A 13,121-nucleotide genomic window follows, 5' to 3' on the forward strand; every position below is an offset into this window, starting at 1 on the left:
AGGAGTGTATCGCTATCCGGAGGGTGAATCCACTTTTCTGGATTCCCCTGAAAGCGCTACAACGAAGCGCTTTTTGCGGGTCGGTTGCAGGACTGTTGCAGATTGTGTACGACGTCGTGGGTTATGGCAAATTAGTAGCGTTTCCAATTGGCAACCATCCTGCTACTTTGAAGCCGTGCGAAATGGCCCTAGCTTTATTACAAATCTAGCTTTAAATTTAGCTTTAAATTATACCTACAGATTTATAAATTTATCCACTTTATACAACCTCTCTCCTTCCTGACCAATGTTTTAATTGCTGTTTTTATGTCTTTGTACATATTTGATCTCTCTTTTAATTTGCTTTAATGATAAGTGTTTTTTTTGGGGGGGGGAGGTAGATTTGAATGCTTTTGAAATGGCATTCACTATGTCTGTTTTAAATTGTCAGCTGACTGAGTGGCCCTGGTAAAGGCAGAAAGGTGGGATATACACTTTGTCATAATATTTTCCTCCAAAGAGCTCATAGTCCATTGCCCTGTTTCAGTGTGATGAAGGGGAAGATCAAAGGGCTGTCAAGGAGTGTCGTCATGACACTGGCATTATGACAACATGGGTGATGCCACAGTAATGTTTTAGCATCGCTGCACTGGCCACTGGTTGGTGATAGAGAGGTTTTGACCAAATAACAGGTTTGCTGGAACGTGGAAAATTGTTTGATGTTGTTTACTTGGATTTTAGTAAAGCTTTTGATAAGGTTCTCCATGATGTTCAGATGGATAAATTGAAGGACTGCAATCTGGATTTTCAGATAGTTAGTTGGATAGGGAACTGGTTAGAGAACCGCACTCAAAGAGTTGTTGTCAATGGTGTTTCATCAGACTGGAGAGAGGTGAGTAGTGGGGTACCTCAGGGCTCGGTGCTCGGCCCAGTACTTTTTAACATATTTATTAATGATCTAGATGAGGGGGTGGAGGGACTACTCATCAAGTTTGCAGATGACACCAAATTGGGAGGACTGGCAAATACTCCGGAAGATAGAGACAGAGTTCAACGAGATCTGAACACAATGGAAAAATGGGCAAATGAGAACAAGATGCAATTTAATAAAGATAAGTGTAAAGTTCTGCATCTGGGTCAGAAAAATGAAAAGCATGCCTACTGGATGGGGGACATGCTTCTAGGTAACACTGTGTGTGAACGAGACCTTGGGGTACTTGTGGATTGTAAACTAAACATGAGCAGGCAGTGTGATGCAGCGGTAAAAAAGGCAAATGCCATTTTGGGCTGTATCAATAGGGGCATCATATCAAAATTACAAGATGTCATAGTCCCATTATATTCGGCCCTGGTCAGACCACACCTGGAGTACTGTGTGCAGTTCTGGAGGCCTCACTTCAAGAAGGATGTAGATAAAATTGAAAGGGTACAGAGGAGAGTGACGAGGATGATCTGGGGCCAAGGGACCAAGCCCTATTAACCTTCAAGGCCTTATGCACGTGAGAACCCACATACCAGAGGGTCCACCTATTGCCCTATGTCCCCCTGTGGGTGACGATTTACTGGTCATCCCTGGCCCCAAAGAAGCATGCCTGGCCTCAACTAGGGCCAGAGCCTTTTTGGTCCTGGCCCTGACCTGGTGGGATGAGCTCCCACATGAGCTGTGGACCCTGCGGGACCTTTTGGCATTCCACAGGGCCAGTAAAATGAAGCTCTTCCGCCAGGTCTATGGTTGAGGCCGGGGCAGTTGGGAAGATTGATGGGACCCCTCCTGGTGTCAAGCTGCAACGCTGGTTATTTTGTCTCACCATCCTCTTCCCACTAGAGCAGTGGTCCCCAACCTTTTTATCACCGGGGACCACTCAACGCTTGACAATTTTACTGAGGCCCGGTGGGGGGGGTAGTTTACTCCTCTACTCTCAACCACTGCCCTAACACTCTCTGATCGCTATGGTAATGTTTAAACATCCCTTCAAAATAAGATACAGACACGCCACAACAATGAACATAAGGAATATTTTATTTTCATGGAAATTTTAACTCATGACAATGACAAATCATTAGGAACCCTGAGCTTGTTTCTCTGCAATGAGATAGTCCCATCTGGGAGTGATGGGAGACAATGACACCCGAAGTGTGTTGTAAAGGGCCGGGGGGATGAAGTAAAGGGCTGGGGGGGGGGAGAAGGCGTCCTTCGCGGCCCACCTCCAATTAGTCGATGGACTACATGTGGTCCATGGCCCCCAGGTTGGGGATCGCTACTCTAGAGGTGTGTGTGTGGGGGGTGTTTCTGCCATATTGTTGGTTTAATGTATCTTATATTTTTGTGTCCATTTTAATGGGCTTTTAACTGGACATTTGTAACCCACCATGAGTCAGCTTGGCAGTGGGGTAACAAATTAAATGATGATGATGATGATGATGATAAATGTACCTGTTGTTTATAACTAAACACTTGTATAGGAAGCAAGCCAGTCTTTTAATCCTTTCTGAATCTGGCTCAAAGCCTTGTGAACTAACAATAGCCGGAAAGATGCTCTCAAAATGTACTGAAAACAATGTCCGTCTTAAAACAAACTCACCCTGGTAATTCCCTGCAGCTGTGTGTGACGTTGCCATATCCTTAAGGCGACAATGATAATCTGTGTTATTACTCTTAGTCAGTAAACTGTGATCCTGGTTTGTTTGTATCTTGCAGACCTAGTTTGAACACTAGGAGGCACTGTAAACAGACACAGTTTAATAGAAATGCTTCTCCTCTGCATGGAGCCAGGATAACAATCAAGTTAACTTGCTCCTAGAATTTCCCTTGTTTCTGTCCCTCTAGCCCAGGGGCCCCCATCCTTTCTGAGTGTGGGGAATCCTGTCATGGCCAGAAAACAGGTGCTTCAGAAGGCAGAGCCAAGCACAACATGGCAGCTGCCAGAGACAGAGCCAGCCACAAAACGTCAGAGAACTTGGATGGTAGCTCTTTAGCATTTCAGGCAAAAGTTCTGTTTTATGGAGGACTATAACCCTGGGGCTTCCTCTGGGTGTATGAGAGAGTGATTAGTCCCCCATAAAGTAGAACTTCTGCCTGAAATGCTAAAGAGTTACCTTCTAAGCTCTATGACGTTTTGTAGCTGGCTCTGTGCAGAGGAGTCATTTTAATAATGCACCCTGGATAAAGGGAATGAGAGAGACTAAAGCCAACACGATGGTGGCAGAAAATGTCCGCACAGCCAGTTAGAAGCTCTGCTGAGCAAGAGCCCCATCTGGCCCCACCGACTGCCTAAAAACACTTGGCAGGCAGCAGGAAAGGGCGTAACCAAGTTGAGGAACTCAGCTGAGTTTACTGACATGCATACCTTGGTTGAGCACTTGGTGAGTCAGTCATTTTGTAGGAAAGAGCAGAATTCCCTCTTTTTCTGTTCCATTCAAGACATTCTGGATTTTGCCCTAAAAATCAAGGAACAACTGGCAACCCCCCCCCCCCAGCAAGTGCTATGCTTGGGACCAGTGGTTTATGCCACCTGGGAATAAGTCGTGTGCTGAGGTCTTTTCCAGCACTGCTAGCTGACATTCTTTGATCTGAATTGAACTTGGAACTAGGGATGGGCGATTCGGTTCAGGAAAACAGAAAAGTACTTGAAACAATGTTCATTTGGGTACTTTTCTGATGTATCTGAGCCAAATTGCCCATCCGTATTCTTAGACTGGCAGAATAAGTGGTATCTGAATGGTGATTCAGATTCTTTGTTATATCCTATGGTGACATTAGGGTGAATGGGAAATTTTGTATACTTCTTGGTTTGGGGGGGGGGGGTTGGAGTTTGAGGCAGAGGCACCAAATTTGCAGCATAGCTGCTGGAGCCTGTCCTCAAAAGAACCCCTAAGCTGCAAAAAAGATTAGACTGTGGGTCCAATTCTATGGGCCCTCAAGCATCTCCATTGTGGTTCTCTGTTCTTGTCCTTTTCCCCATCATAGGAAGTAAAGAAGGTCAGATGGGGCACCCTCTTTGCGTGACTGTAGATCCTTTTGCAAATGGGGGGTTCTTTGGTGCCTATCTCTCAACCCCCCCCCACCCCCAGACCACGGGATAGACAAAAAGGCAAAAGTTTCCATCGACTTCAATGGCAACTTAGTTTATAATGGTGTGGAATCAGTTTGGCCAAATCGAATAATCGAAATCAGTATACTGAACCACCGATTCGGGTGATTTGGATTTCGCTGAACCAATTCAGCCTGAATCTAAAAAGGACTGCATTTGAACTTCCCCATTGGAACCGCCCTCATAAAATGAGTGTGCTCTGCGCCACTAAACTACACAGCTTCCTTGTCTGCCCTGTTCCAGTCTTCCTTTGTCACTCAAGGAAGCACATAAAAACTACTTCCTGGTGCATTAGCCTTGTTGGTCTGAAGCGACAGAACAAAGCTTGAGTCCAGCGACAGCTTTACAACCAACAAAGTTTTATTCTGTTTTGTTTTGTGCATGCACACAAAAGCTGATACCCAAAATCAAACTTTGTCAGTCATAAAGGTGCCACTGGACTCAGACTTAGTTCTATAAAAATAAGAGGGGCTGAGAGAGCCCTGTCAGAACACATCTATGAGAACTGTGACTAGCCCAAGGTCCCCCAACTGGCTGCATGTAGATGAGTGGGGAATCAAACCCAGTTCTCTGGATAAGCGTCCGCCGTTCTTGGATCACTACACCATCCTGGCACTCAGTAAGGCAATGTTTCTGCTTTAGAAACAAGGTCAAAAAACCTGGAACGATGACAGCTGCCAAGGAATGTGGAGGAAAATAAGTTTGGAAGCATCCTGAGCCCCCAGACAGTCAGGTCGTCCAGCCAGCACTCTGAAAAGGCCTTCGTGAATGCTGGTGCCCTCCACCCCACCATTCAGAGGAAATGCATGCAAAGGAGGAAAACGTGCCTCTTCCAAATCAAGAAGAGATTTTACAAGGGGTGTGTGTGTGTGTGGGGGGGGTTGTTGGGATAAAACATATTTATCAAAATAATCCTAAATCCAGGTCAAATATATAAAGCCTGAAGTCTATAAACAGTGGAGATATCAAAAGAAAAGAAACACATGCTGGTGAAGGTACAATTAGCAATACATCTAGAGCCAAGCTATTAAGAACTTGGTGCTGCAAAATTGTAACAAACACAGTCAAATACAGAATCGTCACAGGTTCAAAACAATCCACACAACTGTCTCCTCAAACGACGACATCATGGAGATTGGGTTGCAATTAGAACTAACTGCACACGACAGCATTCCTGTTGGTACCAGAGAACAAAAAAGCAGTGGGATCTTTTAGAATTCACAAATGACTAACCACACAAATCCACAGCGTCGATCGTGCCACCTGCCATCCAGATGCATTTCTACACAATCTTCATTTTCAAGATTGTTTGGTTCTCCTGGTGCCCAGTTGGAGTACCGCACCTCGACGCCACTTGGGTCCACAAACCTGCCTTCCGTTTCAGCATCACTGATTCCTAGGAGAGCTTTCCGGTTTTGCCATTGCACTATTTGTTGCACTGCTTTGTTCTCTGCGGCGTTCCGTGGCGAGGCGATCATGGCCCCCATTTGTGAGCAGATGTTTTTTGCTGTCTCGTAGTCACCCGTGGAGCCGTCAGTTTTGAATATTTTGCCACCGACCATCACGCCGTTGGGCATGAGGAGAACTAGAAGGAAACAGAACAGCCGTGTTTCTGAATTGGTTTTGCCAGGGTTCCCCGACAGGGTTCCTGTGGGCTCCAAGGTGCCCAACAGGACATCCCTTGGCATCAGCTGAGCTTTACAGTAAGGGGGCAGAACCACTTTCAAGCAGGGCTTGTTACTGGCTCCCCTCATTCAAATGAAAGAGTTTTCCCTTAAGGATCAGAAGACCTGTGAAGCACCTGGGCTTTCCCCAGTCAGTGTCTGGTGCCATTGTGTTTTCCGGCTTTCCGTCTTCTCAGGAGGGGGAAGGTTTTCCATTTGGCTCCACCTCCTGCAGAAGCTATTTGGGTTTGGTTCCACATCCTGTGGGAGCCATTTTTGGGGTGACGCCCTCCCCACTCCCTCAAAATTCCGAATCCTCCTATAGGCTCACTAAGGTTGGGCATGTCATACTGAGAACTGCCACGTACTCTGACGGCAAGGATACCAATTCGGTGGAGGGGCAGCAATTTTGAAACTGGATCTGTTCAGCCCCCCTATCTCCACACTGGCCCCAAGTCCTGGCCCTTAGCATTTCAGTTCGGACTCACTAGCTCCCAGGCCAGCCGTGTTTTGCAAAATTTTGCTTCATTCACGTTTACCAGGTGAGCATGCCATCCTCATGCATCCCTTTTCTACCCAAGCAATGAATCTCGCACCTGCTTGTCTCACCCTCTGTGTCGGTAGCATAACTTGAGCAACAGGGCAGGCATCTTTGCGGCTGCTCAGTTAGTGTAGATGCTAACTTTCATTTCTTTATGATTTGCAGCCTTCTTTGATGCCTGAGGAATAGGCTGCCTCCTCCCAGGATCACCCTTTGGTCAAATCATCAAAGTGCACCAGTCAGGGAGTTGGCTCCCTCTTGTGCACACACAACAGAAAGCCACTTTGGAATGACCTACATTGGACACTGGTTAATTTGTGGTGCATAACTCAAAACTTTGGCTTTGCCCCTTTCCAATCAAAACGAGGAAAGAGAATCTTGCGGCATTTCCACCCAGAGTCGAAATGGCTATTTTGGTCATTTACGATGCCGGAGCCATTTGACAACCATTTCAGTTACAGCCAAACTTCACTTCCCCCCTTCTTACCTTTCAGGGTTTCGTTGAAAGCGTTCAGTTGTGCTTGCAGGTCCCTTATTTCCTTTCTGAGGCAGTCAAGCTCTGAATGAAAAAAAAAAGCATTCTTTCTTTCTTTCTTTCTTTCTTTCTTTCTTTCTTTCTTTCTTTCTTTCTTTCTTTCTTTCTTTCTTTCTTTCTTTCTTTCTTTCTTTCAGCATATTTATTAGCCATCTTTCTCCCTCGCAAAATACAAGATAGCTTACAGTATAAATGTAATGGGCACTTTCACAGACATTAAAAATCACACTTCCAAAGCGCGTCACAAGTGGATTTTGCTGGGCGAATTGGCGCATGCCGAAGTGGATGGAAACTGCATTATTTTTTGTGTGTGAAAGCATCCTTAAATGCAATGATTATTTTTAAAAGCAGGATGAAAACAATATCAATTAAACAAGTATAAAAGCACACAAGAGGTCACACTTTTAAAATTCCAATTAGGACTTCCAATAAATAAAAATTAAATCAGTCAGATGCAGTCCTAAAGAAAACCTTCAGCTGCCTCTTGAAGATCAAAAGGGAGGGAGGCCAGGCACCCCTCCCTGGGAAGGTTGTTCCAAAATCATGGGGCTGCCACCCAAAAGGCCCTGTCTCGAGTGCTGACCACATGAGCTTCTTTGATGGGTGGGAGGGCACTGAGGAGGGCCTCTCCTATTATTTTAATTCCCAAGCAACAACAGATGGCAGAAGACAATTCTTACCATTGTGCAACAAATTATAGCAGGGATTTTTTGTTGTTGTTGTTGATTTGTTTTAAAAGCTATAAATCAGGGGTAGTCAAACTGTGGCCCTCCAGATGTCCATGGACTACAATTCCCATGAGCCCCTGCCAGCAAATGCTGGCAGGGGCTCATGGGAATTGTAGTCCATGGACATCTGGAGGGCCACAGTTTGACTACCCCCTGCTATAAATGATCAGCATAGGCATCTGTCTGAGAATGTATGAAGAAATGCATCAGGTTTAGATGTACTGCATCTGTTGACCGAGTCTGGTGAACTTTTGTGTATTGCATCTGTTGACTGAGTTTGGTTTGCTCATTAAAAAAAAAAGGATTGGGTGCAAAGGTTGCAAAGAAAGCTCACACCTTCCAAGATGGGGAGCATGGGTTTGCTGCATGCATACATTATGTTGAGGGCTGTGTGCAAATTGCTCAGTATGTTGCCCTAAAGATGCATAGAGTGTAACTTGGAAGTACTTTCCTCCCAGATGTTTAAACTGGTTTAAGCCTGTAGTGTAGGCAAGTAGAAAGATACAATAGGAGAGTCAAGAATGCATTTAAAGAAATTACTGACCTGATTGATTGGCATCTCTTCTAAATCTCCTATGTCTTGAGCCAGCATGTCTATGTGACCTATGGCTGCTAGGTGCTCCAGTTGGACCCTGGAACCCTAGTACAGAAGGACAAAATTCACCCGTGATGTACCTTTCAACAAAATTGTAAAACTCCACATATCTCCATGAAATGGGGCATTTGTTGACATTGCTGTTAGAAGAGCCAGTACCAGAAAGGCAGCTGCTCCCTATATTCCTCATTGGGGGGATTTTTAATGAAATGTATTCCTTCCTCAGTGCACCTTCTATTAATAGAGGCCATTCATGTGCATGTGTGGAACCCCGACTTCTACTTGGCACCAACTATAATATAACTCCTTTCCCATATCCTTAAAGGTAAAGGTATCCCCTGTGCAAGCACCGAGTCATGTCTGACCCTTGGGGTGACGCCCTCTAGCGTTTTCATGGCAGACTCAATACGGGGTGGTTTGCCAGTGCCTTCCCCAGTCATGACCGTTTACCCCCCAGCAAGCTGGGTACTCATTTTACCGACCTCGGGAGGATGGAAGGCTGAGTCAACCTTGAGCCGGCTGCTGGGATTGAACTCCCAGCCTTATGGGCAAAGCTTTCAGACGGCTGCCTTACCACTCTGCGCCACAAGAGGCTCTTTCCCATATCCTTACTCTGGGCTTAATAATTAGCCCTGGCCCCTGTCTGGTGGAATGAGCTCTGGGGAGAGCTGGAGGCCCTGACAGAGCTGAGTCAGTTCTGCAGGGCCTGGAAGATGGAGCTATTTGGGCAGGCTTTTGGTTGAGGCCAGGAAGAAGAAGATCTGCCCCTTCTTTGGCACTCCAATTATGTCATTCCCCGGATGGATGGCCGTTGACGACGGGCTTGAGTAGGGTGAGGTTCTGAGAGGGGGGAGAGGAGGAGGGTTATTTTATTTTACTATTGTTTTATTGAATTGTATTTCATTGAAATGTTGTGAGTTGCCACAGGCTAGCTGGCTAGGAGGAGCAGCATAGAAATTAAATAAATGGAGTGGCCTGTAGAGCAGGGGTAGTCAACCTATGGTCCTACAGATGTTCATGGACTGCAATTCCCATGAGCCCCTGCCAGCAAATGCTGGCAGGGGCTCATGGGAATTGCAGTCCATGAACATCTAGAGGACCACAGGTTGACTACCCCTGCTGTAGCGCACAAAGTGAGTAAAAGCCCACCTTCCCTATAAAGATCCTGGTACCTGGATTTCTGTTTTCGTCTTCCGGACCTCTGTCTTGTGGCGCACAGACAACCAGTGTGCAGGCATTTGGAACCCATCCTTTGAGAACATAACTTGGTGCTGATGAGCTTGTGGCCCTCTGTGTTGATACCACCAGGACTAGCAGATGTAGTGTTAGAAGCTGCAACCAAGTTTGGATAGATGATCTAGAATGTTTTAAAAAAGAATAAATGGGATGTTAAGTTATGAGACTTGCCTATAGAGTTGAAAGGTGTATAAGACCAGCCAAGGAGGGAGGGATGGGGGAACTTATTAGGAGTAGGGAGGGGGACAAGGGAGTAAGCATGACATAAGTAAGCATAACAGGAGGTATCAGGGATTGAACCTGGGACATCCACTAAACCACAACCTCCCTTAAGGATTCTGATTTAGGGAACTCGGCTAACCTGCTGGAATGAGAGTTAACAGAAAACATGATCAGAAGTCATATTGAAAAGTGAGAAATAAGAGAATCTTAGAGGAGAACATGTAGCTGGCTGGAAGTGTAAAGCAAGAACCAAAGGGTGGTTATAAATGACGTGGCAACATTTTGGGGGCCCTGCTAAACCTCTTTGTACCATCCCTTCCCCTGTGAAGTAATGGCAGTCATTTTATTCTCCTAGGTCAAAAATGGACGTCATTCAGCTAGTCTGAAACAGAAGTCCCCAAACTATAGAACTTGTGGGCACCTTTGAAATCCAGGTACAGGGTAGTGAGGACAACCATGAAATGGCTGCCACAAAATGGCTGCTGCAGGAGGTGGAGCCAGCTGCAAAATGGCTACCAAAGCTTACCTTCAGTCCCAAGTGAAGATCCTTGCTGTGGGGGCAGCTGCTCCCAAAGCAACGTGCTATAAAAATCTACACAGCCAGTTAGATCTCCAATGACCAGTCAGAAGCTCTGTGGTGTATAAGACCCTTCAGCCCCCTGCCCACACATGGGAAGCCCTAGGAAAGGTGTTGGCGGCACTGTGGCATACATGAGCACCCATGCTGGGGACCCCTGCTCTGAACCATTTATACCACTTGTGATTTATTCTTTTATAATATATTTTAATTTTAAAAATAAAAGACCATAATATAAAAAGGACACAAAAATAAAAGAGGGGCCATATAACAAATCACGTAGCTCAAAAATCAAAGTATAGAACAGTAAATATTTCTCCCCAACATTCTCTTCATTGCAGTCCTCAAGACATTCTCTACAAAATACATTCAAACAGTTTCATAATGGATGTATTTTACAGTTATATTAATTTCAGCACAAAGTACGCATCCTGTTACAGATTTCATCATTTCTGCATGGTAGCCACAGCTTCCAACGTACCCAAGTTCCAAGGATGTCTATTATATATATTTTTTTCAAAATCTGCTTCCTTTGCCTTTAAATCCAGAACTTGTTCTCATTCTGTGTTTGCATCGTAAGACATTTATATGCACTGCAACAATTACTACTGATTTCAAAGAAATTTGGTAAGCACAGAAATAGTCCTTAGCCTAGAACATAAGAGAAGCCATGTTGGATCAGGCCACCAGCTCATCCAGTCCAGTACTCTGTGTCACACAGCAGCCAAAACCCAGGGGCTGTCAGCAGGTCCACCATCACGGCCAGAACTCCACCATCAAAGCCCTCCCACTGTTGCCCCCTCCAAGCACCAAGAACACAGAGCATCCCTGCCCCAGTCTTCCATCTATACCTTGTGGCTATCAGCCACTGATGGACCTCCTCTCCAGAAGTTTATCCGATCCCTTCTTGAAGGAGTCTACAATTGTACTGCCACCACTTCCTGCGACAGTAAATTCCATGTGTTAGTGACTCTTTGGGTCAAGTAGAACTTCCTTTCAGCCTATGCATTGATCATTTTAATTACGTACACGTTCATGAGGATTCCTGCGGTCTGAGATTGGGTTCAAAAACCTGTTCACTTACTGTGTCATTTTGATTATTCCACACAAGTCCTAGTGAAAACAATTTTGCAGACGCACATTCCCATTTATAAACGATGGCTTATGTAACCAGAGCTTACGTGTTTCTTAAGTAAATCACCTCAACAATCAACATTGGATTTGGGGCCATGATCCTCAAACAAGACACCTTCAGAGGAGACCATTCGATTACCTCCAGGGTAGCTCATGAGCTTGGCTGCCTGCCTCCATTCAGTCGATGCCAATAAGGCAAATTCACACACAAAGGAAGGTTTTGTCCTCTTATGAGCCTGAGCAAAGAGTAGGGAAATGGTTCACAACTGATGGAAAGCAAAGGCTTGGAAGGGTGTTGTTTTTCTGGAGGAAAAGGGACTGCTCTGAGGTTTCTGAAATGCAGGGCAAGGATGTCCATCTAGTCTGTTCATCAGCTGAGCCCCTTCTTGTGGGGCTTGTTTGGCCTCAGCTAGAAGAAGGCACTCAAAGTAGTGGTTGCAGCTGTGAAATCAAATGGCAAATAACACTGGGCTGGAACACAATGTTAAGCATGAACCGAGTATGGAAGAGTAAGGATATCAGCCTTAATACAAAGTGCCAGCTAGTCAACGCCATTGTCTTCCCCATAACAACCTATGGATGCGAAAGCTGGACCTTGATGAAGGAAGACAGGAAGAAAATAGATGCTTTCAAATTATGGTGTTGGAGACGAATGCTGCGAATACCATGGACAGCCAAAGTTACCAACAAGACAGTTTTGAAGAGGAGCAAACCAACTATGTCATTAGAAGGCAAGATATTATGGCTAAAGCTCACTTACTTTGGACGCATCATGCGATCAAACTCGCTAGAAAAATCATTAATGCTCAGCGTGGTCAGTGGCAAAAGGAAACGTGGTCGCCAAAGGATCCACTGGCTCGACATGATCAAAGCCAACACAGGGATGACCATGAACCAACTAAAAGAAGCAGTCATTGACAGAGACGTATGGTGAAGACTTTCCTATAGAATCGCTGCGGGTCAGACATGGCTGAACGGATGACATCATCATCAGAAGAAGACAGGGCGTTTATAGCAGAGGTTAATAAAATTATGCATGGGATAGAGAAGGTAGAAGGAAATACTTTCCCCCCTTTCCTACAATACAAGAACGTGTGGTCACTCCATGAAATCCATGAGCAGTAGGCTTAGGACAGATAAAAGAAAATACTTCTCCAAAAGACTAATTAGCATGTGGAATTCACTGTCACAGGAAGTAGTGGGAAAGGACAGACAGCTTCAAAAGCAGATTGAGTAAATGTTCGTAGTCATAGTTCTGTTAGAGCTTTCTCAGCCTCACCTCCCTCACAGGGTGTCTGTTGTGAAGAAAGAAAGAGAAGGATGTTTGTAAGCCACTTGAGGACTCCTTTGGGTAGTGAAAAGTTGGGTATAAAAATGTTCACCAGCTGTTTTCTATCCTACTTCCCCACAATGTTTTCCCCAATTCGTGAGCAATTTAAATAGACAAATGGATACCCCCCTCAGAAACACCCAACCCCCATCTCGAGCCAAATTGCCAATTCAGTGTCCATTCCTCAGCAACTGCTAAATTTCAATTTGTACAACTTTTAATCTTTTCTTAGGGAGTGGCTGTGGCCAGTGGTAGAACATCTTGTCATGCAGGAGGTCCCAGGAGGTCCCAATCCCCGGCATCTCTATTAAAAGGACCGAACAGTAAGTTATTTGAAAGACCTCCACCCAAGCCCCTGGAAAGCTGCTCCCAGTCTGAGTTGGCAGATGGGTCAATGCCGGAATTAACTGTATTCCAGGGTTTTAGATTGTATCAACAAGGGAAGGAGAACAATGGTGCATTTCATGAAGGAAAGCACTTAGAGCCTTG

The 13,121-nt window shown here is 45.2% G+C and overlaps 1 protein-coding gene across 1 annotated transcript; it reads right to left on the reverse strand.

Annotated features, from left to right (window-relative positions):
• Window positions 1–2,006: 2,006 nt before the first annotated feature.
• On the reverse strand, window positions 2,007–11,303 carry LOC143843967 (pulmonary surfactant-associated protein D-like). Its single transcript, XM_077350852.1, has 5 exons — window positions 11,253–11,303; window positions 9,306–9,490; window positions 8,083–8,178; window positions 6,763–6,834; window positions 2,007–5,655 (listed from the first exon to the last, which is right to left on the reverse strand). Exons 1-5 carry the CDS (start codon window positions 11,258–11,260, stop codon window positions 5,282–5,284), a joined length of 735 nt encoding a protein of 244 aa, XP_077206967.1. The 5' UTR covers window positions 11,261–11,303; the 3' UTR covers window positions 2,007–5,281.
• Window positions 11,304–13,121: the final 1,818 nt, after the last annotated feature.

Source organism: Paroedura picta, chromosome 8 (genome assembly GCF_049243985.1).
Source record: "Paroedura picta isolate Pp20150507F chromosome 8, Ppicta_v3.0, whole genome shotgun sequence".
Classification (NCBI taxonomy): Eukaryota; Metazoa; Chordata; class Lepidosauria; order Squamata; family Gekkonidae; genus Paroedura; species Paroedura picta.

Bases quoted from the DNA above. Each gene is read 5' to 3' on its own strand.
- LOC143843967 (XM_077350852.1), bottom strand. The intron at 8,179-9,305 runs GTACCAGGATCT...CTTCTGTACTAG, and splicing joins AGACGAAAACAGAAATCCAG to GGTTCCAGGGTCCAACTGGA. The intron at 5,656-6,762 runs GTAAGAAGGGGG...GTTTCCTTCTAG, and splicing joins TTTCAACGAAACCCTGAAAG to TTCTCCTCATGCCCAACGGC.